We start from the raw sequence: 21,359 nt of genomic DNA on the forward strand, positions 1-21,359 counted from the left end.
CAAAGGAGGAGGTAACAATGTTCAATAGGAAATGTACTCATGACCTTACTCATGTAACTGTAACCCCTCTGTACAGTATTTTTACAATAAAAATATACAAAAAATGTGATGCTTCTATATTTATAAAAAAGTAGGTATTTTATCATTAAGATATAGGAACTCAAAATACACCATTATAGTTGTACCTCTGTTTACATACTTTCAACCTAGGGACTGCGAAAACTGTCAGCAAAGTCAGAAGCTAGACTAAAAGCAAATATAAAGAATCTCAAAAGTCCATTTTCTAACACTGACTCAAATCAATGAATATCTGGTAATATTCATATCAAAATGTTTCTAATTATATCATGTGACCTTGGTCTTTAAGGACACAGAAAAAAATGAGTCATATTTTTACTTTTCCCTTCTATATAGCCAAGGTCAGCTAGCTCAGTTAGTAAGAAAAAAGTCTTGAACATGTTCCTTCCATAAAGAGTAGGTGTTAGAATTGTATAAAGCCAAGAACACATTTGGAGCCAGAAGACTAGGCTTCTAGGCCTACACAAAAAACACAGCAAAATTCAGCCTCCTTAAGTTTACTCTCCTAATAGATATGACCAACCTGCAGGTAGTTATAAAGGTATGTACACATTGAAAACCTGTATAGTACTCTAAAGATGTTTGAGAATGTTGTTACAACATAAATTATATTATCCCATGAACTAAATTTCTATTCCTATTAGGACACCTTGCAAATACACGAAATTAAGAACTTAGGAAAGAATGTAAATAAATTGTTATAATCTATCACCATACTAGAAAAATTATACGTTTATTTCCTAATGACAGTTTTGATCAACTATTTCAAAAAGCACTTACCTATCAAAATAAAGACATGAAACTGACAGAAACAAGAATTTTACTACTCATATTGATAACAACACCAATTATAATGGGGCCAAGTAAAGATATTATTCTGCTAACCTCTGCTTCCTGGGACAGAGATGGTTCAAATAGCCAAAGATTAGTATATTAGCTAGCCTTCCATTGCTTTCTCTAACAATACTCATTCTCTTGGAAATTAAACTGTTTCTGCAAGTCCATCCATAGATATTACTACTTTAGATGAGTTTAAGGACCACAAGCTTATGCTTAATGGTGCACATTTTGGATTTTCAAAAAGGATGAGTCAAGGTCCCTGCAAAAGAAATTACTGTAAAATGCCTCATTTTTGCCCTTTTATTCCATGGTAATAGAAAGCAGACAGAATTCGAAAACAGGACACTTGGTAGAGTTATTACAATTTTAGAATTTCTGAAATCCTTATGAGTTTGATAATTTATCTGAGTTTGATAATGTTCTTGAATCCCATGGCCTGGGTGAATCACATAACAAATAAAATCTAAAAATGACTTTGGCCAAAGAAATTTTCTCTATATTAATCTAGGAGCCCAAATCCAAAGGCATGAATCCTAGTAGTTTTAATGTATTACAAGTCAGCCTCCGCGGTAGAGTGCTCGCCTTGAGCTGAAGAGCTGAGGGACAGCGCCCAGGATCAGAGTTCAAGCCCCACGACTGACATAAATAAATAAATAAATAAATAAAAGCAAAATATTTTAAATAAAAAAAATAAAAGTCAGCCTCCATAATTAAGCTGATAGTGGCTTTTTCCTTTGGTCTCATGTCATCCCTTGAATTGACATTACAAATTTAATAACATCAAAACAAAAACTGTACCTATCCTTTGACTCAGTCATTTTCTTTTCTTTCTTTTTGTTCAGCGCTGAGGATTAAACTGAGAGCTTCATACATGCTAGCTTAAGTGCTTTACTGCCGAGCTAAGACCCCAGCCTTTAACTCAACAGTTCTTTTAATAATTTATCCTAGAAATAAGCAAGTGCTCCAAAATACATTCAAGAATCTTCATTACATTATTTAAAGCGACAAAGTAGGGAGCAATCTGTGGCTGGCAAACATTCTTACTGATCTACCAATAGTTTTTCATCTAGTTTGCATTTAACAGAATCCCCATATTTTATCCACACATCCATCTACGTTTCCCAGCCATTGTTCCAGGAAGGATAGCCATGCACTCACTTGCTGGCCAACAAGACACACACCCAAACTTCCATAGCATGAACTGTGTTTTCCTTTCTTCCGGCTTACATGTAACAAGGAAACTGCAATGGGCTTTTTGTACTCAACAGACAAGAAGACCGGCAGTAAGAACTTCAAGTCTTTCTATCAGCTATCAACTACTTGTGAACTCTTTCATGAGGCCAAACTAAATTTCTATTTTGTTAAAGTCAATGTTTTAAAGACCCCTTCCCCCACCAAAAAAACCAACTATACTCTATAATACATAACCCAAGTTTCCACCAATAGAATACTAGATCATTAAATGACAGTAAATCTATACTACTTGGTCATTCAAAAGAAAAAGTAGATTTCTCAATAGTGACTTTCAAGATGTTAAAAGATAACCCCACTGAGTGCTGGTGGCTCATGTCTTAACTATAGCTATTCAGAGGCTGAGATCTGAGGATCATGATTCAAAGCCAGCCCAGACAAGAAAGTCTGTGAGCCTCTTATCTCCAATTAAGCACTAAAAAGCCAGAAGTAGAGCTGGGGCTTCAAAGACAGAATGCTAGCCTTGAACAAAAAGCTTAGAGATAGTGCCCAGGCCCTGAGTTCAAGCCCCAGGACTGAAAAAAAGGAAACATCTAAATCTCACTAAGAGCAGAGGTTTTCAACCTGTGTAGCACATTAAAATTACACAGAAAACTGTCTTTAAAAATATCTTAATGGGGACAAACCCTGGGTTAAGTAAATCAGAAACCTTAAGTACAGCAATCAAATACAGTTTTATTTTTAATGGAGTCTCTCAATCATGATTAATCCTAAAGTGCAGCCAGGGTTGAATCTATTATAGCAGTAGAGCAGGAGAAAGCAGCATTATCAAGAAAAGGCTTGAAAATTCAATCTCTCTCTCATAACTCTTCTACTTCTACAATCTTTCTCTCTTAGCTCTTCTTTCAACTCCTACTTCTACGCATCCATGAGAAATTCAAGATATAGTCAGTAGCCACTAGAAAGTGAAACAACAAATATTTGATGCTCTGCAAGGGTGTAGATTTTTTTCACATAGATTTATGGTTTTAGGCCTTTCAATGAGAATTAGCCTCTAACATTTTAAATAAATGTTACTTGTCCAAGAACTACATACCTGTAAAGAAGTATTCTCTCTCAATCCATTGTCCTTTTCTCAAGCTCATGTGAAAATTTATTTGGGAGATACAATCCTTCCTGAAGATGTGTATGTAACAGTGCAATTTTATTATTTTATTAGGAACACTAATAAATTAATTAGTCAGCCAGCCAAGTGCCATAAGCTTGCACCTGAACAAAGAACTACAAAGCACATTCCTTTACAATTATTTCAGCTCAAATTAAAGAAAGACTGTGTGTGTGTGTGTGTGTGTGTGTGTGTGTGTGCTAGTTTCCTCTTGTACTGTTTATCCCTGCATATCTGATTACTTGTCCAAATACCCAACATATGGCAAAAGGTTAAGCCAAAAAGAAATGGCATACTAGCTAGTTGGACAGGCACACAACATTCTATTCTAGTCTATCCTATTCTACTTTTGCTAAGTAATCTGACAGCATTACAACTGAACTGACAAAAATAATTGTGGCAATTTATGTATATAAGGTACTAATTAAGCACAAAGGACTGTACAGATCACTTTATAGGTACTATATCATTAAAATCTCACAAAAATAAAAACATCAATTTTAAATTTTAAAGGCTGAGAATTAAATATTAGTTTAAGTTACATAGCTACTTAGCTGTAGAATAAAATTTTAACCCATCATACTAGACTACAATCATCATTCCACTGCTCTTTTACAAAGTTCACATGCAGACCACTGTATAAGAATATTAGAGTCACTTAATGTGAAAGAAATTGAGGGAAAAAGACAGAATCCAATTATCACTCTTTGAACTCTATTAATAATGCATTTTAGCAATACCTCCTTCATGATAGACAATCTTCTTTTCTCGAGATTCAAAGTTTCTGGTTTCTGTTTCTTCCATTTTCTCTTCAAAGCTTTTTCTTGAAGTTCCCAGTGTACTAATGCTCTATTCTTTGACTTGTGGATTTCATGACGTCGTATCTAGATAAAAAAGAAAAAAATACAAAGGAATCTTCTAAGTAACAAAGACATTTCCTACTCAGGATAGCCTAATGTAGTTTGAAGCCAGCCTGTGCAGGAAAGTCCATGAGACTCTTATCTCTAATTAACAGTGGCACTGTGGCTCAAAGTAGTAGAGTGCTATAGTACCTTGAGCAATAGAGATGAGGGAGATAGCCCAGGCCCTGAGTTCAAGCCCCACAACCAATAAAAAACAAAACAAAACAACAACAAAAAACCTAATAGTCACATATTAAAGTATCCTAAATCACAAAAAATAAAGATGATATTGTTTAGGACAACCAAAATATTGTGAGTATGAACTAGATATTTTCAAAAAAATTATTTTTACTTGTGTTAGACATAGTGACATTTTTGACATATTATTTTTTAGGTCTATACAACTATAGGAAAATTATTTCTAGGTAAACTGAATATTACTGTGACTACAGATAAAAAATAATGTAGTATGTATTCATCTAAAAGACAGGTATTTGGATAAATGACAGAAATTATTTGCTACAGAGATTAACTAATTTAGACATTACACACTATACACATGTATCAAAACATTACAGTGCCCAATAAATATGTATAATCATGTTAATTAAAAATAGTTAATATTGCTGGGTGCTAGTGACTCACACCTGTAATCCTAGCTACACAGGAGGCTGAGATCTGAGGAGTGCAGTTCAAAGCCAGGCCAGAGAAGAAACTCTGTGAGATTCTTATTTCCAATAATCACTAAAAGGCCAAAAGTGGAACTGTGGCCCATCTGGCAGAGCACCAGCATTGAGCAAAAATGCTAAGGGATAGCACTGAGTTCAAGACCTAGTACTGGAGCAACAACAACAAAAAGTTAACATTTTAAACAAAAATAAATAAATAAAAACCTATAGAAAAAAAAGAAGTATTTGAAATAGGATAAAAGGCAAAGTAAGTTTCCTTTGGTGCCAACAGCCTTCCCAACATCAAATCATATTTAACATTCCTAAGATCGCCAAGCTTTCTTTACAAAGTGTGACAAGCACCAACCTCATGAAGTAGCATAATACAGGAAGGATTTTCTATATGCTCAAAGAGAGCAACATTATGACAGTAAGCAGAGTGGCTGGTAAGCCTACTAAGCTGATTTTCTGAAAAAGGCCACATTACAAAGAAGACTGTAGAATCCAACTGTAGCTCTACAAGAATGCTAGCTATTAAAAGATACAAGAATTTGAACTAAGAGGAGATAAGGAAAGAAAGGGACAAGTGATACATTTCTAAGCTTGGATTTTAGTTCTGTTATGAAGACAATGAAATCATGAAGTATTTTCCCCCCAGTCATGGGGCTTGAACTCAGGGCCTGGGCACTATAACCCTCAGCTCTTTTGCTCAAAGCTAGTATTCTACCACTTTGAGCCACAGCGCCACTTCCGGTTTTCTGGTGGTTAATTGGAGATAAAGGGTCTCACAGATTTTCCTGCCTTTTGAACTGCCTTGAACAGCAATCCTCATATCTCAGCCTCCTGAGTAGCTAGGCATGAGCCACCAGCACTTGGATTGAGGTAATTTTTTTAAGCCAATTAAGATTTCAATAAGAGGTAGGGAAACTGTCCTAAGTAAGGAACATAACAGGAACAAAACAGAGACTGAAGTCCAAATGTAGAAATATACATGGAAAAATTTTCAAAGGATAACTTGCTATACTGACTAGATCAATATATTTGCAGAAGAAAGTAATAACATAATGATGAAGACATCGATACATGAAAAAGACAGATATCTACAAAGCAATTATAAACTTCAGAAATTTGAACTGTAAACTAAACTTATCTAATAAAATTCTTAAAACAAACTTGTATGCCAAGGAAAAATTAGAAGGTCCAGAAGATATGCTTCTAGGACATGATTGGCTTCTATACTAAAGGTAAAAAAATCTAATATCAAATCAAACCTTTAATATATGACTTAATTTTTAATACTAAACTTACAAGATCTTCAGGAGTTGCTCGGTGAACTGTTAGATCATTTACAGTATTCTGCAAAAATAAATAATAAATTTTTTAAAAGATGATCTTCAGTTTATAAAAGCCAGGTTCCTCATGAAAAATTAACAGTTACTGAAATATCTGAAAGTTTAAAATATTGAAATAGTGAAACCAATTGAAAATTGATTCAAAATCCTGACACCAAAAATCACTTCTTTCCCGGAACTGTATTCTAACATAAATATTAACATGATTACTTTTAGGTATCCTATAAAAAATAACAGACGATTTTTAGGAGTCTTACAGATAATATTCAATTATATTAAAGGAATAAGGATAATAGTATATATTCAAAATGAGAAAGATTAACCCAAATTGTCATTTTCAAATTGTATTTCATAGAACCCCGGGATTCCATGAGGCCCTTGTAAAGATTCCTAACAGAAAGTGTGATCACCATAAAAATGTTCAATCATGGCAATGAAAATTGTTTTTAATAGTGCTAACAAAATTCAGGCATTCAAAAGTTATTTGGAATCAATCCTCATGAAAGAAAAAAAAGCATAATTTCATCAGTTCCTTTATTGATTAAAACTATATATTCTTGAAATTGCCTTTAAATTTAATTTATAAGCCATTTAAGAAAATGTCTTAACTATTTTAATAAAAATAGAATTACTCAGTTTGACCTCTCCTCATTTACTTTTCACTCCAAAATGACTTATCACTACTTTCAAAGCCTCGTGTACCTTCAAGAAACAAAAATTTTTCCCAGCACTGGAGAGAAGACAAAGAGGAAATAAGGAAAGTTTTTACTGCATTTCAAGTTAAAAAGTTTTAATCAAATTTAGGCAATAACTACTTATTAGTAGACAGAACTTCCAACATACCCTGAAGGTGAGAATACTTAATGTTATCATAAGTATTACAGGTAATCAAATAGCAACAAAACAATTTGAACACAGAAGTCTTTTGCCCCACTTCCAAAAGGTGTCAGTTTGATTGCTAAAATGGTTAGTTGCTACCCAGGAATTTGCAAGTCCAAAAGAATCCCTTAGAGTCGTTATACTCCACACTGGAAAGTAAAGCAAGCTACAGACTAATGTCTGAACTAAAAAACTAGAATACAAAAGTTTTTGTTGTTTTTGTTTTTTTTACAAAAATCCCCTTTGTAAAGCCAGATTACATTCAGATTAAAGCATCATATGTTCTAGGCACTTAGCAAAATCTTATACTCAGCTAGTCTCTGGTGTAAGGAGCAAGAAAACAAGCATCAAAAAAAGAAAGAAAAGGGCTGGGAAGGTGGCTCAGTGGTAGAGTGTTTGCCTTGCATGCATGAGGCCCTGGATTCGATTCCTCAGCACCACATAAGCAGAAAAAAAAAGCCGGAAGTGGTGCTGTGGCTCAAGTGGTAGAGTGCTAGCCTTGAGCTGAAGGGCTGAGGGACAGCGCCCAGGCCCAGAGTTCAGGCCCCACGATCAGACCAAAAAAAAAAAAAAAGAAAGAAAGAAAAGAAAAGAAAACAAGCATTACCCACTTTTTCAGTCAAAATGCCACCCACATAATTATGGTATCACTGGTTGCTAAGAAGGGGTTGTCACTGATAATGATATTTATAAACTGATTTGTGACATAGGAACTCCTTTGTACAACTACAAGATAATGAAAATATATATTTTTTAAGCAACAAAAATCTTTCAGGGGGGGCTGGGAAGGTGGCTCAGTGGTAGAGCGCTAGCCTTGAGCTGAAGAGCTTAGGGACAGCGCCCAGGCCCAGAGTTCAGGCCCCATGACTGGACCCCAAAAAAAAATCTTTCAGGGTTCGGAGATACAAGGTAACTAGAGATGTCTTCAAGAAATGAGTCCTCAATCAAAGTGGAGATGATGGACATATTTTTTAGGACAACAGTCCCCATCCCTACTAAGATTAATTCTTCAAAGAAGCTACAAGTCACATCCCTTGTATGTATACCCTTAAAAAAAAAAAAAAAGAATTCTGCTCTTCCCTCCAAAACTAGGGTTATAACATGCCCTGTCATACCCTATTATATACTGAGTCCCTTTCAGAATGCCCTCCTGAGTTACTAAGGCCATGCCATCACATTGGCTACTCCACAGTAAGGCTGCATTGTTTACTATGTCAAGACTTACATCCCATTCTTGCTTCACTGAAGTTTTCTTCTTCTTTGCCTTCAGCACTTTCCTGCCACCTCCTTGGGGACCATAACGATTCACTCTGACCATTGGCATCTAAAAATAATAACAAACTGCTAGTGCCTAAGACAATAATTATGCATCACAAGAGTGTGAGAAAACATCATAACAAATGATACCATTCTTAAAATGCTGGAAGAAATTAAGCATGATGAAAGAAATGCCCTATCAAAATATTTGGTTTTCTCATTTTAAAAGTATTAGAAGCTGATACTGATAATCATAATAAAAGAGGAAGTCTGTAACTCAGATTTGTTTAATAAAGAACTCTCCAAATACAGAATTACTTTAACTAGAGAACTAGGACTGTGTTAGTCTTTGCTATTAGTACAAAATTCACTATTAGTAGAAAAATGCCACTATAGACTAAGAACATGAATACAAAGATAAGGAAAGGCAGGGAAAAAGAGAATTGGAGTTTTTATTTATAAACTCTAACATTAAAATAATTACCAGGTACATATACACTTACCTGAAAAGTATATAAACTTGCCTGGACACATTAGGCTCATAACTCTGAAATATGTTTCAAATAATACTAAATGGAGATTATTGACTTTAACTGGAATTTGTACATTATCAAAGTTAGCTTGCTATGGACACTGAATATAACATTATAAAAATTAGAGAAAGACTGGTAGTCCTTAAAAACCAAATCAAAGCCTGTGTGTGTGTGTGTGTGTGTAACACGTATGTGGCTTCTACTCCAGGATCTACCAAAATAATGACAGAATTTTCCAGTTGATTTTATTTCCAATTAATCTAAACAAAAATTCTAGTATTTTCCTCTAACATTTTACTTTTTTTTCTTTTTAAGTCCTAGTGTTTGAATTCGGGACCTTGCTAGTCAAGCATGCTACCTCTTAAGGCACATACTCAAACTCTTTTCACTTTAGGTATTTTTCAGATAGAATCCCGAACTTCTTTGCCTAACTTTAAACCACACTCCTCTTACCTATTCTTCTAAAGTAGCTGAGAGTACAAGAATGAGCCACTGCACCAGGCCTGTTGTTTGAGATGAAGTCTTGCTAACTTTTTGTCCTGGCTGGCTTTGTATTATGATCTTCCTGATCTACACACCTCACTAGTGGCTGGAATTAAAGGTGTGGGACCTTATACCTTGTTTCATTTTGTTTTATACCTTGTTCTTATTTTGTTTTATAATTGTAATGATGGATATCAATATTGTGGCAATGGTTAACAGTGGAATCAGCTAAGATATATTAAATGCTTACTATCAACCAAAATATTATTTGTCCCAAGCTCTTTAAACATATTCCTTTTAATGTTCATTGTAAGTTCAAAAAGTATTTTCTATGTATTATTCACATTTCAGATAAGAAAACTGAAGGACAAAGAATTAACAAACTCTGAAGTTGGCAGAGACACAAAGCACATTTTAAAAGACATGAAATATAATAGAACTGAGATTCTACAGGAACCAATGAATTTATGGTGAGTTGATTTTACAACAAGGTTTCCAAAAAGAATAGTGTTTTTAATAATTGCTACTGGAACAACTTGATATTCATATGAAAAAGAATAAAGGTGGACTACTACCTCACATCATACAGAAAATTTAGCTTAGAATAAATCATTTGGCTGAGGATGTAGCTCAGTGGCATAGCATCCATGAGGTCCTGAGTACAATACCTACTGCCATACATACACACACACACACACACACACACACACACACACACACAGAATTACATATTTAAACCTAAGAGAAAAAAGCCTTAGAAGAAAACAAGTGTACAAATTTATGAACCTTGCTGGGTACTAGTGGCTCACATTTGTAATCCTAGCCACTCAGGAGGCTGAAATCTGAGTGTCACAATTCAAAGCCAGCCCAGGCAGGAAAGTCCACTTCCAATTAACCACTAGAAAACCAGAAGTGATGCTGTGGCTCAAAGTAGTAAAGCACTAGCCTTGAGCAAAAAAGCTTAGAGACAGTGCCTAGGCCTACAGATCAAGCCCAGAACCAAAAAAAAAAAAAAAAAGTGCCAGAGGACAATCAAGAAAACTAAAAGATACTGGGCATGAGTGGCTCATGCCTGTAATCATAGCTAGTCAAGAGATTGAGATCTGAGATCATAGCTCAAAGTCTGCCTAGAGAGGAAAGTCTGTGGGACTTTTTTCCACCAATTAACCACCAAAAAACCAGAAGGGAAGCTGTCCCTCAAGTGGTAGAACACTACACTAGTCTTGAGCATAAAATTTCAAGAACAGTGCCCAGGTTCTAAGTTCAAACCCCACAACCAACACACACGCATGCACACACACACACACAGAGTGTATCCCCAAACAATAGAATATTACTTGGTAATAATAATGAAGTGTTGATATGTTCTACAGCAGACATACCTTAAAAGTATCAACTATTGAGAAAATCTAAACACAAAGGCCACATACTGAATGATACCATTTAAAGAGAAGTTCAAAATAGGTAACTGCATAAAGACATAAAGTAAATTAGTGGTTGCAGGAAGGAAGAAATAGAAAGTGATTGCTAATACGTATAGAGTTTCTGTTGGGAGCACTTAAATGTCCTGAAATTAGACAACAGTGATGGCTACACAATTCTATAAATATACTAACCCTTCTGAATTTTATGCTTAACAGGATGTATTTTGGGCAGGTAAATCATATCTTAATAAATCTGTTTAAAAAGTATAGAAAAATATAGCAATTATCCAAGGAAACGGAACTAGTGTATATTAGCCACCTATATCTTTAACTACTTAGATCTACTACTTACCATACAAAAACATGAGAATCATAATAGTATCTGTAAATCTGTTATAAATTATGCATCTTTAAAATTATATTAAGTTTGACAGGAAAAACAAAATATAAAAAGTATCCTCAATCACATTATAATCTATGCCTTATTAATAAAATACTTATGTGTATATATGAGGCAAATACTATCTTGAAACAGAATACAGCATAGAGTACAATCTGGAATCAAACTACCTGGCTCACATCTCAGCTTTGCCACTGACCCTAAATGAGACTAAACAGGTAAGATGTTTCAAAACCCCTATCTAAAACATATTATGTCCTTTTTAAATGTTGATATCAGTAATAACAATCATTAATTTCCTTCCCAAATGAGAAAAATAAAGCTTAAAGAATATAATTACATTGATCAAAGTGATACAAATAAAAAAGAAGAGAGAAGGGAACTGCCGCTCAGAAATCAAGTCTGACTGACTGTAAAGTACATGCTAGAAAACTTTGCTAAAATTGGGCTAATGCTGCTAGGTTTGTTATTTTCTAAACTTGCTGCAATCAACTTATGTAGCTCTACAAAAAAATTTTAAGTTACAAGCTGGGCGCCGGTGGCTCACGCCTGTAATCCTAGCTACTCAGGAGGCTGAGATCTGAGGATCACAGTTCAAAGCCAGCCCGGGCAGGAGAGACCTTGAGACTCCTATCTCCAATAAATCCCAGAAAACTGGAAGTGGCGCTGTAGCTCAAGTGGTAGAGCACTCGCCTTGAGCTGAAGGGCTGAGGGACAGCGCCCAGGCTCAGAGTTCAAGCCCCACGGTGGACAAAAAAAAAAAAATTTTAAGTTACAATAGTTATTCAGAAGCTAATATTCTATAGTCCTCCATCATGAAAAACAGTCATGATTCAGACACATAAAAAGGCTATGAGTAGTCAAAGCAGCTGTGAAAATGCCCATATGCTGATTTTCTTTCATAGCAATGAAAGGTCTTCAATACAGCAAGTTCAAAAATTAAGGCACAGCAGAATTTTTATCATTATTATTTGCATACTAATACACTAATTTGTATACTAATAATGGCTTCTGCTGGCAAATATAAATAACATAACCAAACAAAGAAGGGGGTGTTGTTTTTGTTTCTTGCTTATTTTGAAGTTTGGGGTTTGAACTTGGGGGCTATACAGCCTAAGCCACACCTCCTAGAAAAGTTATTTAAGCATAGATACAAAAATCAGTATAAACATTTGACTAAATGTCTAACTATTGAGACTTTATCAATGTTAATATAAATATTACATTCACTGAAATCATACTCATGTGACATACACAAATACTAAAGCCAAGATGTGCCCCTGTTGCTATGACTTCACTTCAAGTAAGCCTACTATAACAGCAACTGCTTAGGATGTCCACCTTTCTTGTTCCAGGTGAAAACCTGGTTTCACTCTTGTTCCTTTTTGTCCTAATCACAATCTATTCACTCTCTCCCTAAAATCTCTCTCCCATCTATCCACTCCTCCTCACTTCTATTAGGAATATTTTTGTCCAGGTTCTCATTTTTTTTTCCCCAGCCGGTTTCCCTTTCACTCACTCATTCATCTATTAAATCAGAAAACACTTTGGAAGTACTTGCTAAAAGCCAAGCATGTATGGAAGTGGGGGGGAGGGGGAGAATGTTCAAGGCAAGAGACACTGGCATAGTCTGAGAAGTTCTGTTTGACCAGGTGACAGGCTAAAGGACAGGCTCTTCAGTGAGGAAGAGGTCATGGCCTTGGGAGCCACAGCAATGTAAGCACTATCCCACAGGAAGTCACCGTAGAAGCAAAGCAAGCTATGGTGGGCCTCTGGCAAAACCACCCTGTGGGAGACTGACCCAAGAGAAACAAGAACGCCTTCTCCACATTGTCCCTCTCATCAATCCTATCCAGATATGACAAAAATCCCAACCATTAACTTCCTTCCTCTTGAAGAGTTTAATGACATCCCGGTGTAGAAAGAATCCTTTCCAAGCTTTCCTCCCAAGTGATCCAATGGACCTTTCTTTCCAGTGTTTGCGGGTTTTTTCTTCTTTCTCACAAATCCCATAAATGCTAGGGCCAAACTCAATTTCCCGGACAGTTCCAATCATTCTTCTTCCTCTGTTTACCTCGTTCTTAGACTTACACCTTTTCCCTACGACTTTACTCCCAGGCCCCCTCAAAACTCACTTCTTTCTTAGAAGCCTCATCCTAACATCCACTAGTTTAAATGACTACACCCAGGACGCTCTAACCACAGACAAAAACCCACTGAAAGCTACACTAGCGATTCCTAGGTGGGGGCCAAGGCGGCCACACTCGGCGCGCATGCGCCGTGCCGTGCCCAGGGAAAGCGCACCCGAAGCGCACCCAGAACCGGGCCGCGGTCAGGTCCAGGGCGCTGAGCACCCTCGACCAGTGCTTGGATCCCCGACGAACACCGAGACGCCACCCTGTTCCTCCCAGCCCTGTGTAGTCCCAGCACCTAAGGCTCAACTTCGCCCCTCAACCTGCCTTGTCGTTTTCCCTCTGCTGCCTCCACAGCGACTAAAATTTCAGACTCCAGATCCGAGGAGCGCGCCACAGATTAAGGCAATCCGCGGCTTCCGGCTTGTTGCCTGGGTGACCAGAGCCCCGCCCCGCGCCTCACCCTTGCGTATTTCCGGCAAGTCCGTTGCGCAGGCGCACTGGCTCTCCAGCGCTCTTCAATGAACTCACTGCGGTCTTTAAGGCAACACCTAGAGAATTCTCCACCACAAATATGTTACCGTTCCCACCAGGCTTCATCTATCGAACTTTTCCATTCACTTTTTTTTCTCTATTATTTAAAAATATTTGCCACCACCTACCTGCGTATCAGAGACTATGCTAGTTTCTATGGGATCCACAAACAAGCAAGATCCCTGCCCTCTGGAAGCATAGTAGCAGAAGCTAGCATTGGCACAAATGTAAAATTAAACAGGCATGTCTAGTAAGAAGGAAGCATACCAACCAGACATTTAATTTATAGGAACATTTCAGTCACTCAAGAATGCTGAGATTACAAAGAAGAGTATGTCCCCAGTATTTTTGCAGAGGGAATTGAATGTTCCCTCTGTGTGTATGGCAAATTCAAGGCAAGGGAAGAAATTCAGTGTGGAGTTGAAAGAATAGTGGGTGGCTGGAGTAAAGGAAGGCTGGCCTGATAGACTGGAGCCAAGGCAGGCGGGACTGCATAGAACATGATAAGCACTTCAGTCAAAGCAGAGTTAATTTGCTCTAAAACAGCTTACTCTAGCCCCAGGCTTTCTACTGTTAAGTAGTATCTGTAACTTGTGTATTTCTGAATGCAGGAGCTTGCCTTTAGTGGTTTCCATTCAACTGAGGCAATTTGCTGTAAATATATTTATGGTTAATCAATATAATCTCATTGTTTATGTCCTCAGCTTCCTGACCCTGAGTTGCTGAAATCACTTGGCAATCCATCAACACTGGTCATCTATCTTTTCTAAGTGCATTCACTCTTGTAGCTGAACCTAGCAGAAGAAAGTATTCATCCATGCTGACTTTAAACTCATAATTGCTGATTTTAAGTGGAACCTTAAGGATGTTTGAATATCCTATTAAAGATCACTCCTCTATTGAGTCTCCTAGATGATAGTTTTATATTTTTCTCTCATTTTCGATGTCTTCTTCTATCCTCATTCCAGCCAATGACTCTGCTTCCTACTTCATTGGTAACATTGAATTCATCATAAGAGAACTACTATAACCTTCCATCACTACTTCAAATGTTTTATCAGCATTTTTTTTAATCAACAGACTTCAACTTTACCTTCATGTTCAGAAGTTCAATTAACCATGAGCACAGGATATATGAAGGAAACTATATTAAGGTGCACCAAGTTTCTCAAAACCAGTGATAAATTGTAAAAATCATAAGAACAACCAGAGAAAAAGTAGTCAGATACACAGACAAAAAAGAATATTAATTTATTATTAGAAATAAAGCAAGTAAGTAGAGCACTAGCTTAGCTATATCAAAAGGAAAAAAGAAACTTTTGACCTAGAAGTTTGGGAAAAATTTCTTTAAAAATAAAGATGAAATAAAGATTCTTTTCACACAAATAGAAACTGATAGAATTTATTAACAGTACACACCTTACTAATATTACAGATTTCTAGATGTTAAAGAAGATCCTTCAAGCAGGAGAATTGTGTTAGAAATTTTAATCTGTATAAAGAAATAAAGATCATTAGAAATGCTGTTTGGATAACACATATAAGATTTATTTTAATCTCATTAAATATGCAGTCTTAAAATATAATAAAATGTATTATGAGATCTATGATATATGTAAAATAAGGTATTGTGCAATAGCATGAAGGACTAATAGGAGAATACTATTTTGAAAAACTATACTATTCTTGATGTAGTAAAATATCATTTAAAGGACTACTGTGATAAACTAAATTTTTGTTTTGTAAAACAACTACTAACATCATTTAAAATCTTACTAGAAAGATAAATGATAATAAAATACTTGATTAATGTAAAAGTCAGATAAAAGCAAAAAATTAATAATAGAACATTATACAAATAAGAAATAGCAAGATAATAAACTAATATCAAATAACATATTAAATGTGAATGATCTAAACACCCTACTTAAAGGCAGAGATTATCAAGTTATATTTTTAATTCAGCCTAGAAAAACAAATGCATTAAATATAAAGGCACAAGTAAATTTAAAGTACAGCTGTGGGAAAAGATATGTTATGCTAAAACTAATAAAATGCTATGTTAATATCACACAAAGTAGATTTCAGAACAAAGAATATGCTAAAGGTAGAAAAGGCCATTTCATAATGGTAAGGAAAATACTACTCAAAAGGACATAACAGGCCAGACACTGGTGTCTCCTGCCTGTAATACTGCCTACTCAGGAGATTGAGATCCGAGCATTGTGGTTAGAAGCCAGCACAGGCAGGAAAGTCTATGAGACTCTCATTTCCATCAGAAAGTGGAGTGCTGTGGTTCAAATGGAAGAGTACTTAGTCTTTGGCAAAAAAGCTCAAGGCCAGTGCCCAGGCCTAGAGTTCAAGCCTCTTGAGTAGCTAGTATTATAGGTGTGAGCCACCTGCTTCCGAGTCGAGATCCATATCTTTACTACTTGAGAATTCTCTGGCTCAAAGAGAATGTTTTCCCACTCCTGAAGTATGCCATGCTATAAAAAATGGGAATGCTTTTGCAGAACAGTACTTTATTTTCTTTGATATTTTATGCCCTCTTTAAGCTAAGACTAAGGTAAGTAAATGGCATCCAAACAGGCTTTTTATGCACATAGTATATCAGAACTGAGACCTGGAACAAATAGGAAAGGGTTTCAGTGAACACCTGTGATCTAACAGTGCCCAGGCCCCGAGATCAAGCCCTACCACTGACCAAAAAAAAGTTCTCTCTATAGATATAGAAAGAATGTTTTCTATTCAAGGGGGAAAAGGTTGTAGTTAAGGGCTGAGAGCTAAGAGTTATTTGAAATAGTTACCACTGGGGTGCTATATTTAGTCCAAAGAAAATATTGAGCAAAGATGGAAGGTTTTAAGGTAAAAAGATCAGTATTATCCAAAGGGTTTTTTCCTAATCTATCCCCAAATCTCCTCTAGTTTAATATTATTTATTTGTTTACATGTGTGAGTAAAAATGTTTCAGTACATCTTTGTTGAGAGGTGAATCTATTTTTCTAGTTCTTGTGTCTTTCTGTTGTTGTTTGGCAGTAGTGTGATTTGACCTCAGTGTCTTACACTTGCTAGATCAGCATTTGACTGAGCTATGCCTCCAGCTCTTTTTGTTCTGGTTATACTTGAGCTAGGGTTTCTATTTTTACCTTCATAGTTCTGGATTTTAGGCCTCCTATTTACAATTCTTCTATAGTCAAGATAATAGGCATGTACCGACACATCCAATTTTTTATGTTGAGATGGGGGTCTTGTAAACTTTTAGTCTGGACTGGCTGGGTACCATGATCTTTCTAATCTCTATTGATAAGTAGCTCAGCTTTTTCATGTTTTGTTTTGACCCAAAAGAAAGATCATGTAGGTCAATCAGATCAGCTTTTCTATTCAGGAGTTCTGAATAGAAAGTCCTGGGGCTTGAACTCAGGGCTTGGGTGCTGTCCCTGAGCATTTTTTTTGCTCAGGCAAGCACTCTGCCTTTGAGAAAGACATCAGAATTCTGGTGCATGCCTGATCTAACACAGCAGATGCTTGCATCACGGCAGAAGGGGCCTTGGGGAGTCTCACTAGGGTCCACAGTGAAGGTAGTATGCAAGTGACATCTCTTGTAGAAATAAATGAAGATCACGCAAATGAAAACAAATAAAACTTGTCTAAGAGCTTGTTATTTAACAAGCAATTCTCTTAACACAAATGATAGCAGAGATTCGAAGGCCAGCAGGGAAGTAAGAAAGCTTAAAATGGCAATGTTTCAGGTAGACTCTGGTTGGATCTGGGTCTAGAGACACTGGGGGGCTCACTAGAAGCAGGGCACTTCATGATTTGAAGAGATTCTCTGATTTCCTCTGATAGAGATTGTGTTGAAAATAGGGGGCAAAAATCTAGGCAGGCCAACTGAGTGAGTGATCAAGTCCTAATGTGCTGTGCCATTTGATTCCAAGGTTATGGTCTGGCATCCTACATTGGTTATTACTGAGGTTATAGGTTAGCTTCCTGATCTGATTGGTACAGAGTTATAGGTCAGAGTTCTATCACCAATGTGCATTTGCATTTGTATATTCAACCTCTCACAGTGAGATTTTGGCATTGTTAACATTAAAAGCAGCTACCTGATGGACCATTATTTTTCCAGCTATTGAACCCACGGTCATCCAATGATACTATTTGTTTGCACAACTCTTTAGACTAATAATTTAATAACTTTTTTGTCAGTCGTGGTGCTTGAACTCTGGGCCCAGGCACTGTCCCTAAGCTCTTCAGCTCAGGCTAGCACTCTACCACTTGAGCCACAGCACCACTTCCAGTTTTCTGATGGTTTATTGGAGATAAGAGTCTCACAGACTTTCCTGCCCAGGCTGGCTTTGAACCATGATTCTCAGATATCAGCTTCCTGAGTAGCTAGGTTTACATGCATGAGCCACTGGCTCCTGGCACAGACTAACATACTTTTAAATATATTCTTCCCTCTGTTTTTTGTTGTTGTTGTTGTTGATGGTTGTGGGGCCTGAACTCTGGGTGCTGTCCCTCAGCTCTTCAGCTCAAGGTTTGCACTCTACCACTTGAGCCATAGCACAACTTCCAGCTTTTACTGCTTACGTGGTGCTAAGGAATTGAACCCAGGGCCTCATGCATGCAAGGCAAGCATTCTACCACTGAGCCACCTTTCCAGTCCCATTCTTCCCTCTTTTATATTTACAACAACTGTATGATTCTGAGATGTTAATTATCTAAGGTCTCTCAATGGCTTTGAGTTAGAATCAAAATCAGAACAATAATACAGAATTATCTGAAATACATAACTCAAATTTTATGGTACAAGCCAGGTGCTGGTCATTCACTCCTGTATCCTTACTACTTGGAGGCTATGAGCAGAAGGATTACTACTTGAGGCCAACTCAGGAAGAAAAATTTGTGAGACCCCTTGTTAACAGAGAGCTCAACACAGTGCCATGCACCTTTTATCCTAGCTACAACAAAAAGCTTAGCATATGTGTGCCTGGACAAGAAGAAAACAGGCAGAATCAGCTGGCTCAGTGGTAAGAGCATCTGTCTAACAAGTGTGAGGCCTAGAGTTCAAACCTTGATACAGCTTTAAAAAGAAAAAAAAATTATAGATATCATCTATAATAGCTCCAAAATAAGTATATTACTCTTTGTGGATACTAAATTTTGTTGATACTAAATCATAGGTTGATAAAGGATCTGTTCCAATTAAACCTCATGGTTAAGGATAAAACCTTGGAAGAAAGATCATAGTTCCTTTCAAATAGCTATGAGGCTGTCATGTGGAAGATGGATTAGGTATATTCCTATGATTTCAGAGGTCTGAGCTAGTACAAGTGAATAGAAGAGAGGCAGATTTCAGCTAAGCCCGTGAAGTATGTTTCTAATGATGAGATTCTTGTCTCCAAAAGAATGCGTTGCCCTATAAAAGAAACAGTTGGTCAGGTCTCATCATGCTTAAGTAGAATTTTATGTTCCTGTATCTCTGGAGACCGCTTGAACAGGCTGTCCCAGCTTAACCTCCGAGGGCTTCATAAGTTTCAAGTTCACAAAATTTTGCTAAACTTTGAAAAGAGGCATAGATATTCACAATATACAGTTTAAATGCATTCAAATTCTAGATGAAGTTAATGTGTTCTGTGTCTCTCAAAACATTGAAGACTTCTTTGAATTATTATTTTTACGCACATGTTTATATCTTTTCTTTTTCTGATATTTTTATTGTCTCTAAGTAGTTGTACCTAACAGTTTCACGTCAACATATGAATGTATGAGTGCAATGTATTGGGATCAATGTTGCACCTTCCATCCTTCTCCCCATCTTTGCCAACCCCATCCATACCCTCAAGTTACATGGTTCCATTTTCACACATGTATATTGAATATAATTTTTACATTTACCCAACATATTCGTGTGGGCTCAAGAATTATTTTTATTATCTTTAAGTAGTTCAAGAACATTTCAAAATGTAAAATATCCTAATAAGGAAGAGTCTAAATCAGAGAAAAATGTTATACCAAAGGTATTCTCTTTTTGATATTTTGATAAGCTATAGAAATTCAATGAGATAAACCAATACTCTCCCACCTTTAAATGGCAAATAGTCAGATTTTAAGCTGTAATCTTATATCTTTTTTTTTTTTTTTGTCAGTCGTGGGCCTGAACTCTGGGCCTGGGCGCTGTCCCTGAGCTCTTCAGCTCAAGGCTAGCGCTCTACCACTTGAGCCATCGGCCCACTTCTGGCTTTTTCTGCTTATGTGGTGCTGAGGAATCGAACCCAGGGCTTCAGGCATGCAAGGCAAGCACTCTACCACTGAGCCATCATCCCAGCCCCTGTAATCTTATATCTTTGAATGTGATCTTTTTCCTCTTTATGGCTCCTTCACTAGCATCGCTTCAAGTTAGCAATTCTTTTCTCCTCAGCAAATAACTTGAATCTTAAGTAAAACACTGTCCCTTCCGGGCCATTCTGTAAGGATGACCTATGGCATCTTCTTGCTATAGAGATCCTCTCCTTACAGTCCTTACTTGCCTCTGTGAGCCTTTAAGTCTGATCCTCTCATTTAAAAAATAATTTATTGATATTATTAAGGTGTTGTACAGAGGGGCTACCATTTCTTAAGCCAGGTAATGAGTACATTCATTTTTTTTCCTTTTTTTGCTTTTTTCTTTCTTTTCTTTTCTTTCTTTTTTTTTTTTGGACAATGTCACCCAAAGTCGGATCCTATAATTTTTGCCAGAAAGCTATTTCTGTTTTTATAATGAGATGTAGTGGCTGTCTTAAAAAAAAATTTAGAAGCTGGGTGCCAGTGGTGCCAGTAATCCTCACTACTCAGGTTGAGACCCAGAATATCTCAGTTCAAAGCCAGTCAGACAAGTCCAAGAGACTCTTATCTCCAATTAGCAAGCAAAATGCTGACCTGGAAGTGTGGCTCAAGTGGTAAAGCACCAGCTGTGATTGAAAAGTATAGTGAGAGCGCAACCCCTGAGTTTAAGCACTAGAACATGCACAAAAGGAGAGAGGGGGGGGGGAGAGAACAGCATTTGGATTGTGGAGTGGAAGTACACATTTGTAATATCCCAGCAGTACAAGAGGATCGGCAACAAAGTCAAGGCCAGAGTTGGGCTACAACACAATGATTTTATTTTATTTTTGAATCTTAAGAATTCTCCTAGAGGAGTGGGAATGTGGCTTAGTGTTAGAGTGCTTGCATGCATGAAGCCCTGGGTTCGATTACTCAGTACTACATCAACAGAAAAGACCGGAAATGGTGCTGTGGGTCAAGTGGTAGAGTGCTAGCCTTGAGTAAAAGAAACTCAGGGACAGTGCCCAGGCCCTGTGTTCAAGCCCCAGGACAGAAAGGAAGAAGGAAAGAAGGAAGGAAGGAAGGAAGGAAGAGAGAAAGAGAAAGGGAGAAGGGGAGAAAGAGGAAGGAAGGAAGGAGGGAAGGAAGGAAGGAGTTCTCCCAGAGTCTGGAAGAAATCTCTGCAGAGGTAAAGTAGGCATCAGGCAAGGGTGAAAT

At 36.9% G+C, this 21,359-nt stretch overlaps 1 protein-coding gene across 1 annotated transcript in view; it reads right to left on the minus strand.

The window, feature by feature from the left end:
- Window positions 1-13,776, minus strand: part of Spice1 (spindle and centriole associated protein 1) — a 53,314-nt gene extending 39,538 nt beyond the window's left edge. Inside the window, exons 1-4 of the mRNA XM_013028519.1 lie at window positions 13,632-13,776; window positions 8,301-8,399; window positions 6,153-6,200; window positions 4,015-4,158 (exon numbers count right to left, since the gene is read on the minus strand). Of these exons, the coding sequence (XP_012883973.1) occupies window positions 4,015-4,158; window positions 6,153-6,200; window positions 8,301-8,399 (291 nt within the window). The 5' untranslated portion in view covers window positions 13,632-13,776. The remainder of the gene's footprint in view (window positions 1-4,014; window positions 4,159-6,152; window positions 6,201-8,300; window positions 8,400-13,631) is intronic.
- Between the last annotated feature and the right edge of the window lie 7,583 nt (window positions 13,777-21,359).

Source organism: Dipodomys ordii, unplaced genomic scaffold (genome assembly GCF_000151885.1).
Source record: "Dipodomys ordii isolate 6190 unplaced genomic scaffold, Dord_2.0 Scaffold111, whole genome shotgun sequence".
NCBI lineage: Eukaryota > Metazoa > Chordata > Mammalia > Rodentia > Heteromyidae > Dipodomys > Dipodomys ordii.